At 45.5% G+C, this 21,247-nt stretch overlaps 1 protein-coding gene across 2 annotated transcripts in view; it reads left to right on the top strand.

Annotated features, from left to right (window-relative positions):
• SH3KBP1 (SH3 domain containing kinase binding protein 1) overlaps positions 1 to 21,247 on the top strand; it is a 1,359,457-nt gene that overhangs the window by 1,145,610 nt on the left and 192,600 nt on the right. For both annotated transcript variants that reach the window (XM_086934590.1, XM_086934589.1), the window contains one exon: positions 4,074 to 4,233. In XM_086934590.1, the coding sequence (XP_086790716.1) occupies positions 4,074 to 4,233 (160 nt within the window). The remainder of the gene's footprint in view (positions 1 to 4,073; positions 4,234 to 21,247) is intronic.

Genomic DNA, 21,247 nt, shown 5'->3' with positions numbered 1-21,247 from the left:
ATATTGTGAAGTTTTATTTAATCTTCCTAAGATACATCGTTCTGGGGATTCAAATCAAGATCTTGTAATCTGGTCCATGTGCAGTGAAACAATGTTGGAAGGCAAATACAGCAATTTTGTGTAGAGTGAATCACTCTTCTCTCTTTTTAACTCCTGTGTGGTCGCTGAAGGGTGGGGGTTCAGGGCTATTCTGGTATTTGTATCGAGTTCCTATCATTGTTATCTTAAAAATATTAGTTTCATGTAAAAAAGAGAACAGGTATTGTGTACCAAAAGTGAGCCATGACGAGTGCTTTTAATTTGGGGATTCTAAATAACATCTCATAATAATATTTATTAGCATTTTAAGTTTGTTCAAACAAATTTGTTGAACAGTCAGGTCTGGGGACGAAGCATATTGTGTGTTGTTTTCAGTTTTTATTAGAAAACTGTATGACATTTCATTGCTTTTTTCAAGACAAATTGAAACATCTTTCATTACCTCCTCGTCCGTCTTCCTCGCCACAGTAATTAGCCATGAGCCTCCTTCTCCCACAGAAACTCCAAGCATAATCTTTTGCTCTAGTCTCCCTCTCCCTCCTCCAAGATGGCCCCCAGTGGCTCCAGCCAATCCCATAAAGGGATACAGAATCACCAAAACGAACTGTTCTTTTTTTCTGCACTACTCGAGTGCTGTCTCCCTAGTGTTCAGGTGAGTGGGGCTGGGGTCTTGCTTGAGCAGCCCCTTATGTCCTTGGGTATTTGACGGGGGAAGTTAGTCTGTATTGTTTTATTGAGTTGCCAACTGTTGTGTGTTAACTTTCGTTTGTTCCCCCCTTTACCGTACAACTTGTCCTGCTATAGCGGACTTTCTGGTGCTTTGTTTTGTGCGATTACGTCGGTGTTCTCGCTTCGGGTGGGGGACGCGCCGGCGCTTGCCGCTGTGCGGGAGGTTGATTACTTGTGTGGCCCCTTGCCGACCGCGCGTCCTGCTTCAGCATGGAATTCGCGCAGTCGGGTTTTTCCTTTCTCATTGCCGTTCCTGTCTTCTTGTGAGCACTTACCTGCTGGATGTCGGTATTGCCGGCTGCGTGTGTCACGATGGTGTAGGCGATGTTGTTTTCTCAGCTGTTGGAAGTGTGGGGTCTCGTTAGGAGGCGCGCGCATGACTTCCTCAGTTTTATGTCTGCATTGTGGGCGTGCAATGGGAGTTTGCTTTAGTTGCTTAACAACCTGCTGCATATATTTTGCCAATCAGGTGCTTTGGTGCCTTGCTGGTGTTTTTCACTTGTGTCTTGCTGTCATGGAGGGTGGTTCTTCGAGTTTAGCTGATCCTGACTCCTTGGAGGCATCTGGTTTTGGGGTGTCGGTTCCTTCTATGGAATTGTTACAACGAATGATCAATTCTGCTGTGGCTGCTGCTTTGCTTGATAGATTGCCAGTTCCTCCTGACAAGAAGGCTAGGGTTGATGGTGCTCCTACTGTTGACTCTGACAATGAGGAGGATGTTGATGTCAAGGGTCGCTTTGTGTAGGGTGCCGACCTTAAGGAGGTCCTGAGTCAAATTCGCAAGAACTTGGTATTTCCTGACTCTGTTGTACTTCTGGAGGATGATTTATTTTCCCAGTATCCGCGTCCTGAGCCTGAGTCTTTGCCTCTGCATTCTTCTGTGCTGAAGGTTTTGGAGACGGAGTGGAAAGATGTGGACAAGGGGTCTTTTCGCGTTTTTTGAATAAACGCTATCCTCTGCAGGATTTTGCTGTGAAGTTCCCTTCCTCGGTTAAGGTGGATTCCTTGATGGCCAGTATGTCTTCTCAGGGGACTGTTTCTGAGGATTCCTCTCCTGCTGACCCTGTGGATCGTAAGGTGGATGGTGCGGTGAAGCGCACTTTTGCGGCTGCTAATTTTTCCATCCGAGCGGAAGCCTATTCCTCTTACGCGATCCAGTCTTTACTTAAGGATTTTCAGTCTTTGTCTGAATTGTTGGACCAGGGGGAGGATGTCTCTTCTACTCTGGCGATAATGGAGCAGCAGCTTCGTCTGCTTTCTGATGTTTCTTTTGACTCATTGGGGCGGCGGCTTCTGCGGCTGGGTGTTCTGTCGCTGCGCGACGTCGGTTATGGCTCCGAACCTGGAAGGCTGATGCTACGCAGAAAAGTCTCCTGATGAAGATCCATTTTTCGGGGGTTAAGTTGTTTGGTTCTCCATTGGATGAGATGGTGAAGAAGACAGCGGAGGACCGTAAGCTCCTTGCTCCTGAATGTGCTGGTCGTTTCCGGGCCTTTGGTTCCCAGTGGGCTTTTGGTCCTTCTAGGAGGGGCCGTGCTTGTTAGCCCTTTCTTGGGAGGGGGTGTGGCCGGGGTGCTCCTTCCTTTGACAAATCCCGGTTCTCCTGTGCTTCTGCCTCCTCCGCTTCTGCTTCAAAGTCACAACTGGATCACTCCTGGTGTGGGTCCGGTTGGGGGTCGCCTCACTTACTTCATGGACTCTTGGCGCGAGACTGTGTCAGATCATTGGGTGCTTCAGGTGGTTTCAGACGGTTTGCGGATTGGGTTTACCCAGACTCCCCCAGATTGTTTCAGATCCACTCCTTGTCCCAGTGACCCTATAAGAAGGGTGGCGCTTTTGGAAGGCATCGAATTCCTGGTAGTCAAAAATGCGGTGATTCCTGTGCCCGACTATCAGTTGGGGTTGGGTGTGTATTCCATTCTATTTCTAATGTCCAACCGGGCTGGACTGGGAACCAAAACCGGCCCTGGCAGAGTCCTCGGGCGGCCCCCCCACCCCCGGGGTGCCGCCGAGCTCTTTGCCAGGGCCGGTTTTCGGCCGATTTTGTTACAGGGGCGATTTTGCAGCTATGCTGCAAAAACGGCCCTGTAACAAAATCGGCCCCAAGGGCCCAAAACGGCCCGTGCAGCGCACCGGGGGATTGCCCGGTGCCCGCTACGGCCAGTCCGAGCCTGGTGTCCAAACGCACAGGGGATCTCAGGCCTGTGATGGACTTGAAGTTGAAGTTCAAAATGGTTTCGCTACAGTTGATCCTTCCTCTGGTGTCTCAGGGAGATTTCCTGGCCTCGATAGACTTGAGGGATGCTTATCTGCATTTGCCTGTTCACCCCGACTCTCAGAGGTTTCTCCGGTTCTGCGTCCTGGGTCGTCACTACCAGTTCCAGGTATTACCTTTTGGGCTCTGCTCTTCTCCCAGGATTTTTACTAAGGTTCTGGCTCCACTTAATGGACATTTGCATGGGGAGGGCATTCGTGTTTTTCCTTATCTGGACGATATTTTGATTTCTGCTTCTTCTCTTTCTAAGGCGGAGTTGCATGCCCAGAGTGTGCCATGTCCTGGAGCATCACGGATTCCTAGTGAATGTACCGAAGTCCTCCCTGGTTCCTGCACAGAAATCGACTTTCATTGGGGCTCTGTTCAAAACTCAGTTGGGGATGGTGTTCCTGCCCCCTGCTCGGATTCTGTCCCTGATGTCTGCAGTTCGTTCCCTGTTGTTGGGGCCTTCTCATCCTGTGGTTGAGGGTTCAGGGTCTGATGTTGGCGTCTTTGTTGACGGTACCATGGGCTCGCCTCCACATGTATCCGGTCTGTATCTTGTTATTAAACTAGGTTTTCGCTGCATTGATGGTGTGGCCTGTTTTCCTTGCATGAAGCTAAATTTGCTTTGGTATCGGCTAATGGGTAATTACTGTGGCGAGGAAGATGGAGGAGGAGGTAATGCCCCGGTTACTTACCGGTAATCTTCATTACTCCGAGTCCTTGTCTTCCTCGCCACAGTATTGTTTCCCTTCCCTCCCGGCCCTGGTGGTGGCTTCATGTCTGCGGCTTGGTTTTCAGGTCGTTTTGGTGATTCTGTATCCCTTTATGGGATTGGCTGGAGCCACTAGGGGCCTTCTTGGAGGAGGAAGAGGGAGACTAGAGCGAAAGATTATGCTTGGAGTTTCTGTGGGAGCCGGAGGCTCATGGGTAATTACTGTGGCGAGGAAGACAAGGACTTGGAGTAATGAAGATTACTAGTAAGTAACCGGGGCATTCTCAATGGTTTAATATCTCCCTCTGTTTTCATATCCCTTTTTAATTACAGAAAGAACAGAGCGGGAACAAAAACTTATAGATCTACAGAGGCCTTCCGTCCCTGCAATACCACCGAAGAAGCCTCGGCCACCCAAATCCAACTCCTTGAACAGACCAGCCACATTGCCACCTCGTCGACCAGAGAGACCAGCAGTGCCTGCACAGACAAGGTATTTTACGTCTTTTTAAAATGGTAAATAGTTGAGATCATAACATATTTGACGATATTAGCCATTTTCATTTTACTTATTCAAGTTTTCGTTTTTATAGCTCTCCTTTACTGTGAGACATTAGTGCTCTTCACACAGGACTGCGAAAATACATAGACAAAAAGTAAGAATAAACAAAGGAACAGTAATTGGTCAGTGAGACAACAGCTCAAATGTGTAGTGTTAAACGTTTGTTGGTGCTGGATATGGTATATCTATAACAGAAACCATTCAAACTCCCTGGGGGAATGGGCTCAGAACTGTTTGGGATGTGTTGGGAGATTTAGATAAGCTCTTGCTTGGATTGCTCAGGATGAAGAGGTGAGTTTTTTTAGTCATGTCTTGATAGTCAGTAGGGAGGGACCTCGTAGTTCTGCATGGTGTGCCTTCGTGAAGGATGCTGTGCTTAAAAGATTTTGAATTGAGCTATTTTGAGTAATAACGAGAATCTGCTCTTCAGACTTCTTTGGCCTCTTAGAATATTGAGGTGTTCAGCCAGTTATGTGTATAATTTACATAGGTGGCTTTGTAGGTGAGAAATCCGATTTTTAGGTCTCCCCTTCTGGATAGCGCAATATCTGTCTGTTGAGTGAAATATTATTAGCTTACAGTGGACTTATTGCTTACCATTTGTTGGGTTCATTGTCACTTTTATTTGTTTGCTTCTTATTCATTAGCATGTGTATGCTTTCCTTTCTCTTATTCTATTTGACCCTCCACTGGAGCATGAACACATTATTTGTGTTCTTCCACTGCCCCCCATATTTTGCTCTACTTTTATCTTTTTGTTTAAGCACTCTATGAGAGCCCATGTGTTTTATCCAGCTGTCTTTCTTGTGTCCTCCCCCCCTCCAATAAATGTTTGTGTTGCTCTTTTGCTGCTTGTGTGCTTCTCCCAACCCTCCTCCGTGATGCCCTTGGGTGGGCATTCCCCTGATAATGTTTTTTGAACATATGCTTCTCCTCTGCTACTCGTTTCACCATGTCTTACCCGTGGGCTCCCAGTCGTTCTTTGCTCTCCATTTTCTTCTACCAAACGCATCCCATGCTCCCATGTGCCCCCTCATGTTGCATCGCTCCTCACCCTCTTGTAGCTTCCCTAGCCCTCCCTGTTTCTGCCCCACGCCCCACTCCCTCCACTCCATGTTGCTTCTCCACCTGTTACTTTTTTTGGTTTGTTTTACTGATCCAACTTGGATCGACAAACAAAAAGAAAAATATTGTTTGCCTCATTTTGTAGGCATGTGCTTACTTGGTGCATTGTGGGTGCTGTGGAGCATGGCTAGCACTATTGGCTCAGTCACAAAGGCAAGACCTAGTGGCTTTGCCAATACTTGTTAATGTGATCTTCCAGGTTGGGAAACCAATGCAGTTTCTTGGTAAAGGTAGTGATATGTTAGATTTTTTCGGTGGAAGAATGGAGAAGGGAGCTTGAGAGGAGCACTGTTTTTATGGAGCCTGGTGAGAATTGTGGGATTCTAGCCTGAACCTCATTGCCAGCATGGAGCAGAGAAATAATTAGAGCTCATGCTGTTGTTTTTAGCTTAGAGGAGGATATTTTTGAAAATAAATAAAACCCTGGGTATGCATTTCATCAATAGGAAAAGAATGGATGCACTTTTGTTTATAGTTCTACTAAGGCTGCCTCCCTCTTTGGTCAATTGCTGTTGCACAAATAATGGATCTGTTGGCAATGAATAAGTCTTGAACACCGTCATCACCCCTCAACCCAACTACATCATTGCACAGACCTGCTCCTAATTTCCACCAAACGTCCATTTCCCTTTTCCGGGCCCAACACAACAATTGCCTGCCTCCACGAGGGGGCTGCATGTTGCCCCCTATCAAAGAGCTCTCAGCGGGCTTCCTGACTAACCCAGGATTCGTTTGAGATCCTAAGTACTGTGGACAAGGGAGACTGTGGAATTTGCTTTAAAATGCCAGACTGGTGTATTTCTGCAGCTAAAATTCTAGGCTATTTCCCATCACTGCCTTATCGGTCTTCTTCCTCCCAGTCTTTATTACTACACAAAAAAGCATTTCAATAAGAAATGCTGCATATAGCCGTTGTATCTGTGTGAGCATTGGGACAATAGCAGGTGCGGGCAGAATGCTTAGGGAAGGCGATGGAATTCAGTGAATTGGATTAGATGATGGGTTAATTCTGAGAATAGGTGAGTTATAGATGTTGAGCACTAACAGGACAGTTCATTTGTGTATCATAGATACTTTCTTCAGATTTGCTATGACACATTAACCACATCGGTGCGGTACGATTTACCACCGGGTGCCGACCCCTAATGGAAACGGGCGTGGTCATGACGGAACCGTTCCGTCATGAGCATTGAAGGGGTTAATGCAGAATAAGTTAAGAAAGTTATTAGTAGCTGAGGAGCTCCTTGATAGCAGTGTTGAGGTAGGTAGGTGAGTGGAGGCTTTGAGCAAATTTGAGCTGGTGGAGGGTTCCAGTTTAATGGCCCCAGTATCTGATCGGCACCTAAATGCAACATACACCGTTTTATGTGTTGGTAGTAGTTCTTTGCTGCCTGAGCACAAATTGTGAGTTGCAACAAAATGAATCAGGGTTTTTAAGAAATATTTCTGTGAGTAACTGCTTTTGGTTTTGCCAGCCATGATCAGTGGCATGTGTAGAGCTCCGACTTTTACAGAGCGTGGAGCTTGCCAGGGATGTAAATGTAAATGTAATTTATATTTATATAGCGCATTATCACCAACGGTCTCTAAGCGCTTGCTTTGGGAACCCGTCCTGGTTTTTCCCTGTGAGATAACCCGTACTGGGTACCCCCAAGGTGAAAGCCAGGCATCCCGCCGCAGGGGGCCACAGTGGAGATCAAGCAAGCTATTGCCCGGAGTTGCAGAGTGTGAACCCGTGATTCGAGCAGGTACCGAAGCGAGAATTATCGAGTCCGTGGACATTTTTGGGCTCAAGACCCTGCCGCGTCGGGAATTGAACCCTGGTCCCGGGTCTGACCTCTGCTTCATGGTCTGCTTCCTCTAACCATTGAGCCACACTTCTCCAGGATATTGTACAGTATCCTTGTATTGACATTCAATAATGTATCCCAGGGGTAAAAGAATACAATGAAGACCTACTAGTAAAGGATTACAATAGTCAAGTTTTCTTTGAACAATTGAGATCAGTTCTTGACTATATGGAAATGATTTACTGTATTTTTTGTGTATCCAGCAATGGAAATCTAGTTCTTGTGCAGGTGTTATAAACATTCCCATATTCTTTGCAGGGTTGAAGTTCACCCATAAGTTTCTGGATGAGAATGTTGTCGTCCCAATGTCTGTGGCCATAGGATAGTGAAGGTTACAGAGGCAGGTGCCGGAGCTATGGGAAAAGTATTGGGGAATTTTGATCTGCTTAATCCTCAAAGAATGAGGGATTTCACCGGATGTTTTGGAAGGCGCATATGCTCTAACCTAAGCGACATCTTTTAGTTGTGCCTGAGTTGTTAGTAAAACTGCTGGAGCAAGTGAAGAGTTCATGGAGTTGTGGTGCGCCGACCAGTCAGACACAGTATGTAATGATACGGCACAACATTGACTCTCATAGGCTCCCACTCGCCCCAGACCTAAGAAACATCTTGCTTCTGTGAACCTGCAAACACAAATAACTGAAAATGGCCAGTATATCCACGCCTTCCTCACCAGAATCTTTTGTTCCATGAAGATTGCATTACAGCCAGTTTTAAATCATCCATGTACCCTTTAATTGCCCGTACTCTGAGCCTGAAGGCTATTTCTCGCCTCTGAAATCAATGCATACAGTGAATTTAGGCCCTCAGTATAAGTCCACCCTAAATTCCACATGGAATGTGTATTTGTGCAACACACACACGCACACACCCAGTAACACAATGAAAACACCACAAAGATACTCCACACGTGTTTAGAAAAATATATAGTATTTTTATGAGAAACTCAAGACCACAGCAACAAAAATCCAATAAGTGGAATAGGAGTTATGAAGTTTTAAAGATTAAACCAAAAATAGTTCTTAGGTGTCAATAGCGCTCAAAGGTTACTTGAGTTTGTGTTAGACTAAAGTAAACCCAAAGTAAAGGCTGACTGCAATGGTGGGCAGGCTCTACAGGACTCAGACAGGTCCTGCTGACAAACTACGAAGATTCGATCGAGGAGTCAGGGAGGTGCCTCATTGTTGTTGATCCATGAATGGAGGTGGAGCGTCTGCACATATCCACGATGTCAATGAAGGCTTCATCAACAAACACCTTTACGATGCAGGCAGTGTGTAGTTGTTGAGACACGCTGTCTGTCGTCGTCATGTCACAGTCCCTCGAGGTGAGGACGTCGGTCGGCATCGAAGGGCAATGCTTCGGTTCCGATCGGTGCTAAGTCATCCCTGTGTCAATTTTGAAGCAAAACCGCTGGAGAACCAACTTCTGAGGCCGAGGACGGGTTGATACCTTAAGCAAGGAAGAAGTCACATATGGAAAAGTCCAGCAGGAGGGTTGCAAGAAGTCTTTGATGGCCCTGAGACTTCAGAACGGGGGGCAAGCCAGCAAGCCCTCTGAGTCGCTCTAGGTTCAAGTGAGATGGGTCCAGTCTTGTCCTCAACAAGGCAGAGATCATAAGGCTGCAGGGCAGCTCAGAAAATCAGACTAGTAGTTTCTTCAGTACAGTCATTCAAGCAGAGTGTCAATCCTTGTAGTACAACAGTCTTTACTCCTGGCAGAGTTCTTCACAGGTCCAGTAGTATACGGTTTTGTTAGGGTCAGAGCCCCAGTACTTATACCCAAATGTGGCTTTGAAATGGGGGTGACTTCAAAGCAGGCCCTTGAAGTGCACAGGTCCCCTTTCATCCCAGCCCTTTTCTGCCAGTCTATCTGTGGGGGGTAATCAGCCCTTTGCGTGGGAAACAGGACACTGCCTATTCAGGTGTAAATGTCGGCTCCCTCTCACTCTTCCTGCCCAGGAAGAGCTCTCAGAATGCAGATGGATACAGGTGAGTTCTCTATCACACTCACCCTTCCTGTGTTTGTGACGTCTCGACAGAATGCCCAAAGTGTAGCTGTCACCCTCCCAGACGTGTATTGCAGACCGGCTGCACAGCATACAGAGCAATAAAAGCAGAGAAATGTCCACTTTAAGTGGCATTTCTAAAACAGTGATGTTAAATCCAACTTTAACATAGGATTTATCAGTACGATTCATAAGATATGAAACATGAAATAACCACTCCTTTCTAATCAGTAATTACCGCTTAAAAGTGGATTAAGGAATTCCCCATGTTAACCTATGGGAGGAGTAGGTCTCACAGTAGTGAAAAACAAATGTAGTTGTTTGTCACTACCAGGACGGGCAAAACTTAAGAGTACTTGTCCTACCTTTTACTTACACAGCACCCTACCCTATGGGATACCTAGGGCCTACCATAGGGGTGACGTATGTGTAATAAAAGGGAGTTTAAGGCTTGGCAAGTAGTTTTAAATGCCAAGTCGAAGTGGCAGTAAACTACACACATAGGCCCAGCATTGGCAGGCCTGGGATAGGTTAGAAAGGCTACTTGTGTGGGTGGCGCAATCAGTTCTGCAGGCCTGCTAGTAGCATTTGGGTTACAGGCCCTAAGTATATCAAACAGTGGCACTACCAGGGAATTATGCATTTTTGACCGATATGAGAATTCAAGTAATCTTGCAATGAAGACCATCATCTAAGTTTAGTCTGACTCTCTACCCAAAGTAGGACTCTGTCTTCTCTTACCCTTCCAACATAGCCTCAGTGATTGCAGTCCGAAGCCATAAGTGGTGCTGATTCACCCAGGAACCCAGCAATTGTTGATTTACAATATAAAAAATGGAGTGGTGACTGTGAGAAGTTGGCCTGGCATATGATGTCCACTATTCTAGTGGGCACCTTGCACCAGCCCAAACGACCCTTATTGATGGTAGGTTTAAGACAACCTTTATTGAAAGCTATCCTAGTGGTAGCTGTGGAGAGCAGCCTTCAGGCTAAGACCTGAAGGAATGTAAAGCAGCTTGTTTTACCAGTCTATAATCTCTTGAGTGATCAAATGAAAGTACACCACACAAGGTATATATCCAATATATATGTATTTATTTTAAACACAACCCCTCTAGTCTCTTTATTAGGCTAGAGGCAAAAGTACAATACAAGGACTTAAATAGCACACAGTAAATAGCACAGTATACGTTTTGCCCTAGGGGCCTCACAAACCATATACTAAAATAGTGGTATAAGAACCTTTTGAGGGATCGAAGTGAGGCCTAGGGCCTGTAGAACCGCTGGGGTAACCAGGAACCACCCAAGGTAGGGGCGCCGGAGACCCACTGGGGACGAGTGCAGTGTCTAAACACAGCCGCGAATCACCATTGACTTCCATGGAGGAAAAGCAAGTTACAATTTTAAAGATTAAGGTCACTTCGGAGTAAACTACGATGGAACCCCTTTAGACTTAGACACTTCGAGAGTCAAGACCCACGGGAGCACCGGAGTACTCGTGTTACCTCACCCAGGGAAGCCGGGTACCTAGGTGTCTTTTGGTGTCGGGTTTCATCATTGATTCCAATGGAGAGCTGCGAAGAAGTGCTGCAGGTGACCAGAGGAAAAGTGTCTGGGTGGATCAAAGGGTGGATCGGAGATTTGAAGAACCTGAAAGCAGAGGTGACAGAGTCTGGGTCACTAGCCAGTGACCAGGATGGCGACAGGAAGATGCCAGCCGATATTGGGTGCTTTCAAGTGAAGTGAGTGAAGCTTGACTCTTCAGCCACGAAGACCTGGAGGCGTCGACGACAACCAGGAGCTGGATTCGAGCTGTCCCATGAAGGATGTCGAGTGCTGCAGTGTCAGAATCCGGATTGGACCCAACAAGCCTTGTCAACAGCAACCCACGCAAGAAGACAAGATTTGCTTTGGTGCAGATCAGGAAGGTCTGAGGGACTCACCCTTTAGAGGGGAGTCAGGGTGTGGTAAATTTAAATTACCTATACTTAATTTATGCGGTAAAGTTCAATAAGAATAACTCAGTCAAAAAGAAGAGGCAAAATCCGTGATATTTGAGGTTTCTCAAAAGGGGTTTTATTCCTTAAAAAGGAATTGGTATTGGTTCGAACCAAGGTAGCATACCATTCCGTCACCACATAGGTTCGGGAAGGGACTGACAGACAATACTTTATTGACAGTTAATAGTATATATAGTCAATGCATTACAGTAACGGTAGATGCAGAAGGCGTAACAGCTGAGAGGAGAGATAAGAATACACATACGTAATGAAAAAGGCGTTACAATAGGCGTGCATGAAGGCGTGTACTAGAAACGTCATTAAGAAGATGTCACAAGTGGGTGGATCCATAAGAGAATCCTGCAGTGTCAGCAGAAATACATGGCAGAGATGCGCGCGCAGGCAAGCATGACGTGTGATTGACGTGTAACTGGAGGGTGAAGGGGACTTGACATTTAGCCCTACATGAGGAGACAGAAGTCTGGGATGTCAGATCAACCTAATCCCAAATCATATCTAATATCTCGTGTTTAAGGAACTATATTATCTGGAAGGAAAGGTCTCTCGGGCAGAGGCTATTCTATACTAACTGTGAGTGCGTGTATAAGCGTCTACGTGTCTGCATGAGATGCGAGGGGGCATGGGCCTACCATGGTAACAGGAGCTATGAATTACTTGCACAGAGACAGTGAGGCCGGGCCCTTTGCTCTGCAGCTGGAAGGATGTTTACTTGAACTACTAGACAGGAATGTATTTTTCGAGGAGCGGAACAGATAACTTGAAGGCTGAATACAGTCTTGGCAGGCAACAGGCCGAGCCAAGCACCGCTAGCCGCGCAGGGAGTGAGACAAAGGTCACGGATACAGATGCAGGCCCAGGCTGAAGCATTCAGAGGCAGAAGGCAGGGAAAGGCTCGATGGCAGAATTCAGGGCCTACTTCGCCAGAGCTGGAAAAAGTGTAAAGTACACCACATAAAGACGTTGGCAAGGCATACTTAGGAACGGAATATTCGACCCATTCATGGTGGATCTGAAAGAGGACATGTTAACGTTGGACGCAAAGGTATTTGCGTCTTCATAGCTGGAAGTGGCGGGAACATACATGTACTTGTAGCGCGTACACGGAGTCGTTGGGGTCTAAGATAGGGGACATAATTGATCATAAAAATTCATATTTCCTCATTCCCTCCTTGTCCCCTACGGACCCTTCATGATATATCGATCCTCATGAATCGATCAATCTGTTCACGTAACATCATTTGCTCTTCTTTCTTATTATGGCGTTTTGAATGGGAACTTGATTGTGGAATACATGATGTGGCACACAGGCCGCAAATCGCTGGCCCACATTGCAGACATAGGCAGCAACTGAATACTACGAGAAGGGCAATGCCTAGGAAGGATAGGACCTTCCATCCCCAGGCGATCAACGTTGTCCAGAACCAACCGGACCAAGTCCAGGTGCCTGGATTCTGGTGTATCAAACTTGCAATCTTATGAAGACGGGTAATGGCTTTATATACTGATGGCGCGTTTTCTAGAATGAAAACACAGCAGCTTGACCCGATGACCTTACAGGCTCCGCCCCTATCGGCCAGGATGACGTCAAGGACGAGACGATTTTGAAGAACAACAACCCGCATAGCAGACTGTTCCTCTGTTAAGTTGCCTAGGGCGGAAGTAGTTTCATTCACTACTGCTTCGAGGGTTCTAGTTAATTTGCGTCTCAGTTTACTATTAAAGAAGCACCTAAGTAGGGAAAGAAACCTTTATTGAAGTCTGTGTATTGCTCCCATGCCGTTTCAGTGTAATCGACAATCGGGAGATCTCTTCGGAGTCTATGGTTTACTAGATTAGTGTTTCTATGATAATCAGGAGGGGCTAGGAAAACAGGTGGCAGAAGGAATGCAATGTAACAGGTACCATCCCAATCTAGAGGTAAGCGTATATATGCGGTATGACCACAAATGAAGTAGGAATGACGAGTAGCTCTGAATGTAGACTTGCCTTGATCACTGAATTCGACCACAGTAGAACATTTACTATGACCTAAGTGTACTGAACCATTCTTTCTGACACATAATTCACCTGTGACTGGTAATACTGACATAGCAGGCAAGACTGGTGCAGCTTCGGATTCAACATTCAAAATCATGAGGTTAATGGTAAAGTTACCTAATCCATATACTTCATTTTCGAGATCGGTTCCTGTCCTTGTGGGAAGTCCCTCCTTGTTAGGGTAGCAGGCTTTAAGCAAAACTAAGTTCAGGGTTCCCCAAACCCAATTTCCTTCATAAACTATAGTATCAGAATCTAAAGAATTAATCAGTCTAAACCATGCACCACATGAACCATTGTGTGTGAACGGGTACGGAAAAAGGGGCAGAACTCCCTTGTATTTCTGGTAGGGAGGGAGTCGGCCACATATCCAACAATTTGTAGCGTTGTTGGTCAGATGGGAATGATGTAACATACTAATGAATGTGTTGTTGCGCAGCGCTAGTCTGTAGGACAATTCATGGGGAGGTAATTCGCTAAAAGAATGTTCGGCAGTAACGTTGAAAACAGAATGTGCACGCTTGAAAATAGGGTAATATATATGCAATAATATACTGGCAGCAATAATCAGCAGACTCAGAAAAAACATAATCAATAATGTCACTATACAGTGACTACGAAGTGATTTACAATATGCACGTTTCTTGAGCTGTATCTGTCTATCTCTCTCTCTCTATCTCGGTCTAGGGGATACATGTCAGAGACTAATTTAACCGATTCACCTAGGGGAGGACTTAAACAATTAAACTGTCTGACTTGCTAGACCGTAGTTTCAGTCTATATTCCTCGAAGGCGGTTTTCTCAACCAGGGGGAGTTTTGAGTCAGTCTGTGGAGGAGGGCAGGGCTTAGAGTCCAAGTCCGAAGGGAGTCCGTGAAACTTCTTAACGTGGCTTGAGTGCAGCCACCCTTTTCTGCCCTCAACCTTCACGGCGGTCCTCGTCGTCAGAAGAACCAATTTCGGAGTTTGCCAGCGGGGCTCCAGCGGACTTCTTCGATCAAAATTGCGAACAAAAACAAAATCCCCGGGAACCACTTCATGGGGCTTCACCTCGGTGTTGTCAGGAAAGGCTGCAGCTACCTGTGAACGACAAGATTGTAGTGCAGACATCAAGGAAGCAAGGTAATCTGTCAACATAATACAGTCAACATCTGTTATTTTACGAGGTATGGGCGTCCCCCACATATTTGGTGGCCTACCAAAGACCACCTCATACGGGGATAGCCCGGTTCGAGAATGCGCTACCATCCTCATATAGAAAAGGGCAACTGGCAAAGCTACTATCCAGTCAACGCCTTTCTCTCTGCAGATTTTAGAAAGTCGGATTTTCAGAGTCTGATTATGACGCTCCACGAGACCTGCTGCCTCGGGATGCCGGACACAGTGGAATTTCCACTGGTAGCCTAACAGGAGTGTAATGTGTTTCACAAGTTCGGATGAGAATGGCTGACCGTTATCTGAGTACACGATACGGGGCAAACCATACCGTGGGAAGAATTCATGAACCAGCTGCTTGGCAGTGGTCGGAGCAGTGTAATCTGGGACTGGATATGCTTCTGTCCATCGGGAAAGTGCACATACGACTACGAGGACATATTTGAATCCTCGACAACGTTCCATCTGGATATAATCCATCTGGAGGACTTCAAAAGGGTGATCGGGAGGCTGAAATCCACCTTGCTCTACGGGAATGCTTTTACCTGGATTGAACTGGCAACAAATCATGCAAGTACGCACTTTCTGTTTGGCTGCTGCTCGTAAGTTTTTATTGAACCATATGTGTTGAATACTGTCTAGCATGGCTTTTTCTCCTAGGTGTGCTGGACTATGTATCGTGTTAATGATGACTTGAACCATAGAGTCGGGGAGAAACCATGTACATTTTCCCTTCGTCATCCATCCCTGATCTGTTTGGATCCCTCCTAATTCAGTCCATTTCTTGATTTCATCTGGTGTAGCATGTGTCTGTATGTCAATTACATCATGTGTGGGATCCCTGACTATCATGCAATGTGTCGATGTCGGAACTATTGTCTTTGTCACGTCAGTTACATGGGTTTGATTCTGAGCAGTTTGCTTAGCTGTTCGATCGGCCAGGTCGTTACCCTGGGAAATGATATCGGTAACTTTTGTATGTGCTTTACACTTCATGATAGATATTTTAGTAGGTAGATGTATTGCATCTAACAGGGCTTGAATGAGGGGACCGTGTTGAATGTTGGCACCGTGAGAAGTTAAGTAACCTCTCTCTCGCCAGAGGACTCCGAAGTCGTGAACAACTCCGAATGCATAACGTGAATCAGTGTATATGTTAACTTTCTTATTTTTGGCTTGAATACAGGCTTTTGTCAGAGCGATGAGCTCTGCTGCTTGAGCTGACAGGGTGTCGATACAATTGGTTTCAATAACTTCGGTGTCTGTCGTGACTGCGTAGGCAGCCACTAATTCACCTGTACCTGTTCTCATACATGAACCATCCACATAAAGTGTCAGGTCTGGATCTGGTAATGGGACGTCTGTCAAGTCTTGTCTGGGTTTCGTCGTAATAGTAATGACTTCAATACAATCATGTGCCAATGGGTCTACGCCACTTAATGGCAAAAGTGTGGCAGGATTTAATGTACTACAGCGTCTGATTTCTATGTGTGGCTGAAACAATGTCAATTCATAACCTGTCAGTCTTGCTATAGTCAAGTGTTGGGTCTGTGTGCGGTTTAAAAGAACTTCCACGGAATGTGGAACTTGCACTGTCAATTGATGTCCTAGTACTATGGAATCGCTTTGTCTGATTGCTAAAGCTGTCGCTGCAACTGATTTCAAGCACGCAGGCAGAGCCTGGGCTACTGGATCCAATGTGCTAGAAAAGTAAGCACACGGTTTGTGTGAACCTGCTTGTTCCTGAGTGAGTACTGACAAGGCAGTACCTTCACGTTCTGTGACAAAGTGTAAAAGGCTTACTGTAACATGGTGTTGCTAAAACTGGTGCTTGACATAAGGCTTTCTTTAAGTCTTCAAAAGCTTGTGTATGTTCTTGAGTCCAAGGGAGAACAGTCGATGTTGCTGCCTCCTGAGTTGTCAACTGAATAAGTGGTTTTGCTAGAAATGCATATTGGGGAATCCATTGTCTACAGTACGAAGTGAGGCCTATAAAGGCCCGCACCTCCTTTTGTGTCTTGGGTGGTGACATGTTTACAATTAACTGGATGCGATCAGGTGTGAGCTGTCTCCCCACTTTGGACAGCAAGTGACCAAGGTACACAACTTGCTGAACACAGAATTGCAGCTTCGAAGGGGATACCTTGTGCCCCTTGTCAGCCAGAAAATTTAAAACCGTCAGTCATGCTTTCTCACATTCGGGTTCGCTTTGGGCGGTGATCAGCAGATCATCGACATACTGAAGTAGGGCGGTGTTAACAGGCATGTGGATACTGTCAAGTTGTCTTTTCAGTGCTTGGCTATAGATGCTGGGGCTTTCTGTGAATCCTTGAGGTGCGCGTGCAAATTTGAAACTTCGTCCATTTAAACAGAATCCGAACAAGTATTGGCTTTCCGGATCGATTGGGACGCTAAAGAAGGCGTTCTTGAGGTCAATTACAGTAAAGAACGTTGCTTCTGGATCAATAGCTGTCAGTAATGAAGAGATATCTGGAACCACGGGGTACTGTGGTACAATGCATTTATTCAATTCGCGCAGATCAATAACTAATCGATAAACTGGTGGTGCATTTGGATCAGTACGTTTAAGAACTGGAATGATAGGAGAATTACATACATTGGAGTCGGTCTCTACGACCACTCCTTGTTCAATGAGCTCTTCAATTATTTTCAGTAAAGCCACTACAGCATCTGGGGGTAACTTGTATTGTCGAATTCGTGGTAATACCACTCCTGCTTTGAGTGTGACTCGATATGGTGTAATGTGCATACAACCTACATCAGTGGGGCCTTGTGCCCACAAATGTGCAGGGACATTCTGTAATCGGTGATCCATGTCTCTCAATACATAGTGACCTTTAAAATCTCGCAAGAATAATCGTACTCCTTCCGGAGAACAGCATATTATGGCTCCTAGAGCTTTCAGTGTCTTTATACCTAGTAAGTTTTCTGGGCATGACTTTGTAAGCAATAAATCTGTAGTCCGTGTCAGAGGACCAACTGCAAGAGGAAGAGGTTGTGATACTTCGTTAATAATAGGTTTTACTGAAAATCCAAGGGAAGCATTCTGTGAGCCTGAGAGGGGTGCCCCTGGAACCTCATCGTGACTAATCGTTGTTCTGCTTGCCCCTGTATGAATTAAAAACTTTCTGTCTTTCCCTAATACTTGACTGTGTACATAAGGACCCTCTTGATCTACAGGAACCTCAATAAGAGGCAAGCCAACCTCCCTCTCTAGGCTGTTTCATGTGTATCGCTGGTAATCGGGATAGTCATTTTGTGCATACTGGTACATCTGTTGTGTCGTGTTTTGTGTTGCGGCAATAGGCTGTGGCTGTGGTACTGCTACGGTCTGTTGTGAAGCTGGCATAGGCGGTATATGCTGTATGTTCTGGGGTACTTGTTGTTGGGCTTGATCTTGTCTAGGTGGACGTGGTCTCTCCTTGGACTTACCTGTGGAGATATTGTGTTTCAGAACTGCACAATCGTTTATATAATGACCTGGCTGTTTACAATAGTTACATACCCCTTTAACAGAAGCCGTCGAATTACTGGGCTGGGTCGCACCCTTTTTGTGACCATCAGCTGGAACTGACTGAGCAACTAACATTTTCATTTTCGTGTCTTTCATACGTCTTTGTTCGTGTTCTTGTTCTTCTCTAATTCTATTCTGGTGGTACTGTAACATTTGCAACATTTGTGAAGGGGTGTTAGCTTGCCAAGTACTCTCGACTTTTAGTACTCTGTTCTTAACCTGGGGCAGTGAATTCTCAACTAATTTTGTTACAAAAAGATGTGGATATGATTCGCTACTTGCTTTCAGACCACTGTTAATACCAAAACATTTCTCAAATCTAGAATAAAAATCACTAGTGTCCTCATCGGGTTTCTGTTTACAGGCTGAGATTGCACCCCAGTCTTCCTTTTTCGTACTTAATAAACGTGGCAATACTTGTACTAACAATCCTGGTAACGCTTTAACTTTGTCTCCAAGCCCTAGGCCTGGAATTCGGGTATTTTCTTCGTTTTCTAATGCAGCCCAATCAATCTTTGCATTTCCCACTTCCCATTCTTTTTCTTTGAGTTTCTCGTAAATACCAGCAGGCAGTAGTACTTTCAATATTTTCATAAGGTCAGGATAAGTGTAATCACCCATGAGTAACATGTCTTTTATTTCACGATGAAAACCTGCTGGATCTTTGTCATGGCTGGGCACTAATTTTTTCATTTCCAGTAATTCTATTTTAGTTATGGGCGTGTACACAAACACGCGTCTAAGCGTATTATCAGCATTCTGGACTGGGTGCACTTCTCGTAACGGATTCTGTCTGTAATACATTTTTCTTTCCATGGAGTGCGTTGAATCAGGCTGTGGACACAGGAAGGCACTATATCTGTGCCGATGTTCTAGAATTACTTTAATGAGATTGGTACCTAGACCTCTCCATTTATTCATGAGTAGTTCTGCTAATATATCAGGCAAGGGACCTGGATCAGAGTGTTGGCTTCTATACAATAGGAGTAGGTGTTGTATCATGTATGTACCAGCTAAACGCTGTTCGCTTGGTGTCATATTAAAAAATGTGTGTGCTAACGCATCATCACTATATTTCTCAGGATTGTCAGCCCATTGTACTGCTGACCTAGCTAATTCCTGTTCATCCATAAAATCGAGTACATGGTACCCCATTCGTTCTCGAAGTCTGTTATCAGTGGCTTGGAATAGGTGTTCAGGCGTTCTCGGATTAGACATGGCTTCCTGAAAAATTCTTTTACTTTCTGGACGTACTGGACGCATTGAATTATTAAAGGATCTTCCTTTACCTACATATGCTATCATTTCTCTAGCTGGTAATTGTGTTTGTCCTGTTTCCGTTTCCTGTGCGTCCTCCTCCCCTGAGGATTCAAACTTGTCTGATTCTATTTCTGGTTCTAACTGTCTTTTTTCATGTATTTTTATTACTGCGCTTCTGATTCTTTGGTACATGTTTTTTATACAACTCTGTTTATCGTGGTTCCCGTCTGCTATATTCTGACCCCATCTATTAAGTGCTCTCATTTCCTCCGGGTCTACACCCGGCCTATCTTGTTCTCTTATTAGGCAGTTTATGAAAAACCGTAATATCTTGGCTTGAGTGTCAACTTTCTGGTGAGCCATGGCCTGGCCAATACTTTCAGGGCCTTCCCCTGTTTGAACAAAATGATATATTCTGTCTAGATGATCAACCATTCCAGGTAGTGTCAATAAAAAGTCGGTAACCCGTCTTAGTCGTACTGATGCGAGCATTAATCTGTCGTCATTTTTACCGGGTACTGGATCATATCTACAGTCCGAAAGACGTTCTTTATATATGTCAAAATCGGCTGCTTGAGGTGTACGTTGTTGTGCTAAATCCCTAGAAGTCCACCTATGTGTTGTTGGTGGGGTTTGGAAACCTACCGCCCCTCCGGACGCGCCTCCTGAGGCGCCGGGTCCGAAGGGATTCGTTGGGTGTAAAGTAGGAAGAATAGGTGCAGGAAGAGGTGGAAGAACGGCTGGAAGGGTTGGAACGGGAGGAGGAGTAGCTTGTCGCGGAGGTGGGGGTTGACTATCTCGGGGTCGAGCGCCGCCAGTATGGGGTGTGTGCGGCGGTACGGGGCCTGCAGTATTAACATATTCGGGGGCTACATCGTCTAAATAGGAAGAAAGGAAAATATCCTTTGCGATTTTATGATGCATTTTAGTCGGGAGCATTGGAGGTGGCAGATCTTTTGGTACTTCCGGGGTGGCCTTAGGTAAACCCTCGGCCAGTAGAGGATACATACCATTCATAAGGGTGTTTCGTTGTCTATCTACTTGCTCTATTTTTACTCGGATACCTTCCTCAACTAATACGTTTTCTCGGGCCTTGTCTGAATACTCTCTACTTTTCTCTTCTTTTCTGTGTGCTTTTTCTGTACGCCTATGCGATTCTTTGCGCCATAATTCAATGGCATCTTTCTGTGACTGTCTGGCTTTCTTTTTCCATAATGCTTCTTCTACTCTCATGATGCAATCTGCATCCCATGTCCCAGCAGCGGGCCATCTCTGATTTTCTGCTAGATCCTTGGTGTAGTCCACCCATAAATCGAGATATAAGACGGCATCTAGGCCATGCTTGTGGTACATAAAGTACCCTGGAGTGTCCCTAGGTGGAATGGGAACGGCTTCCTCGAGTATCCCTTTTCTAGTTTTTATCTGTCTTAATTTGGAGAATAACGGCATCTTAAAACTCAGGCTACTTGATCCTTACTTAGATATGAACACAATTAACACAATAATCACAGTAATGAAACTCGAACAATCACTCATACCACGACATTTTGAAAACACGTTAAAACATTATAAAACTAACAACAATGATTAGAATAAAACTAACTAACGACATGATACTGGATATACTGCTAAACAGTACAGATACACTGCTAAAACAGTGCAGACAGGATATACTGCTAAACAGTACAGATACACTGCTAAACAGTGCAGACCAGGTCTGTGTACCCAAACCCGTCTTGACCGGCACAAATTAATGCGCACGTCTAGATGCGTCCCCAGCAATGGTACTCACCGGGAAGCACGGAACGGAAGGCCTCGGAAACTGGACTGGACTGGACCGGACTCGACTCGTGACGCAAATACTTCGGAACTTCGGAACCTGGTGGGCCTCTAAATACCTCGGATCTTGCTCGCTCAGCTAGGCTCTGGTCGGGATCCTCCGCACTCCTCACCGC

The sequence above is a fragment of the Lissotriton vulgaris genome, chromosome 8 (assembly GCF_964263255.1).
Source record: "Lissotriton vulgaris chromosome 8, aLisVul1.2, whole genome shotgun sequence".
In the NCBI taxonomy this organism is placed as follows: Eukaryota; Metazoa; Chordata; class Amphibia; order Caudata; family Salamandridae; genus Lissotriton; species Lissotriton vulgaris.
This window is presented reverse-complemented; position numbering and strand designations above follow the sequence as displayed.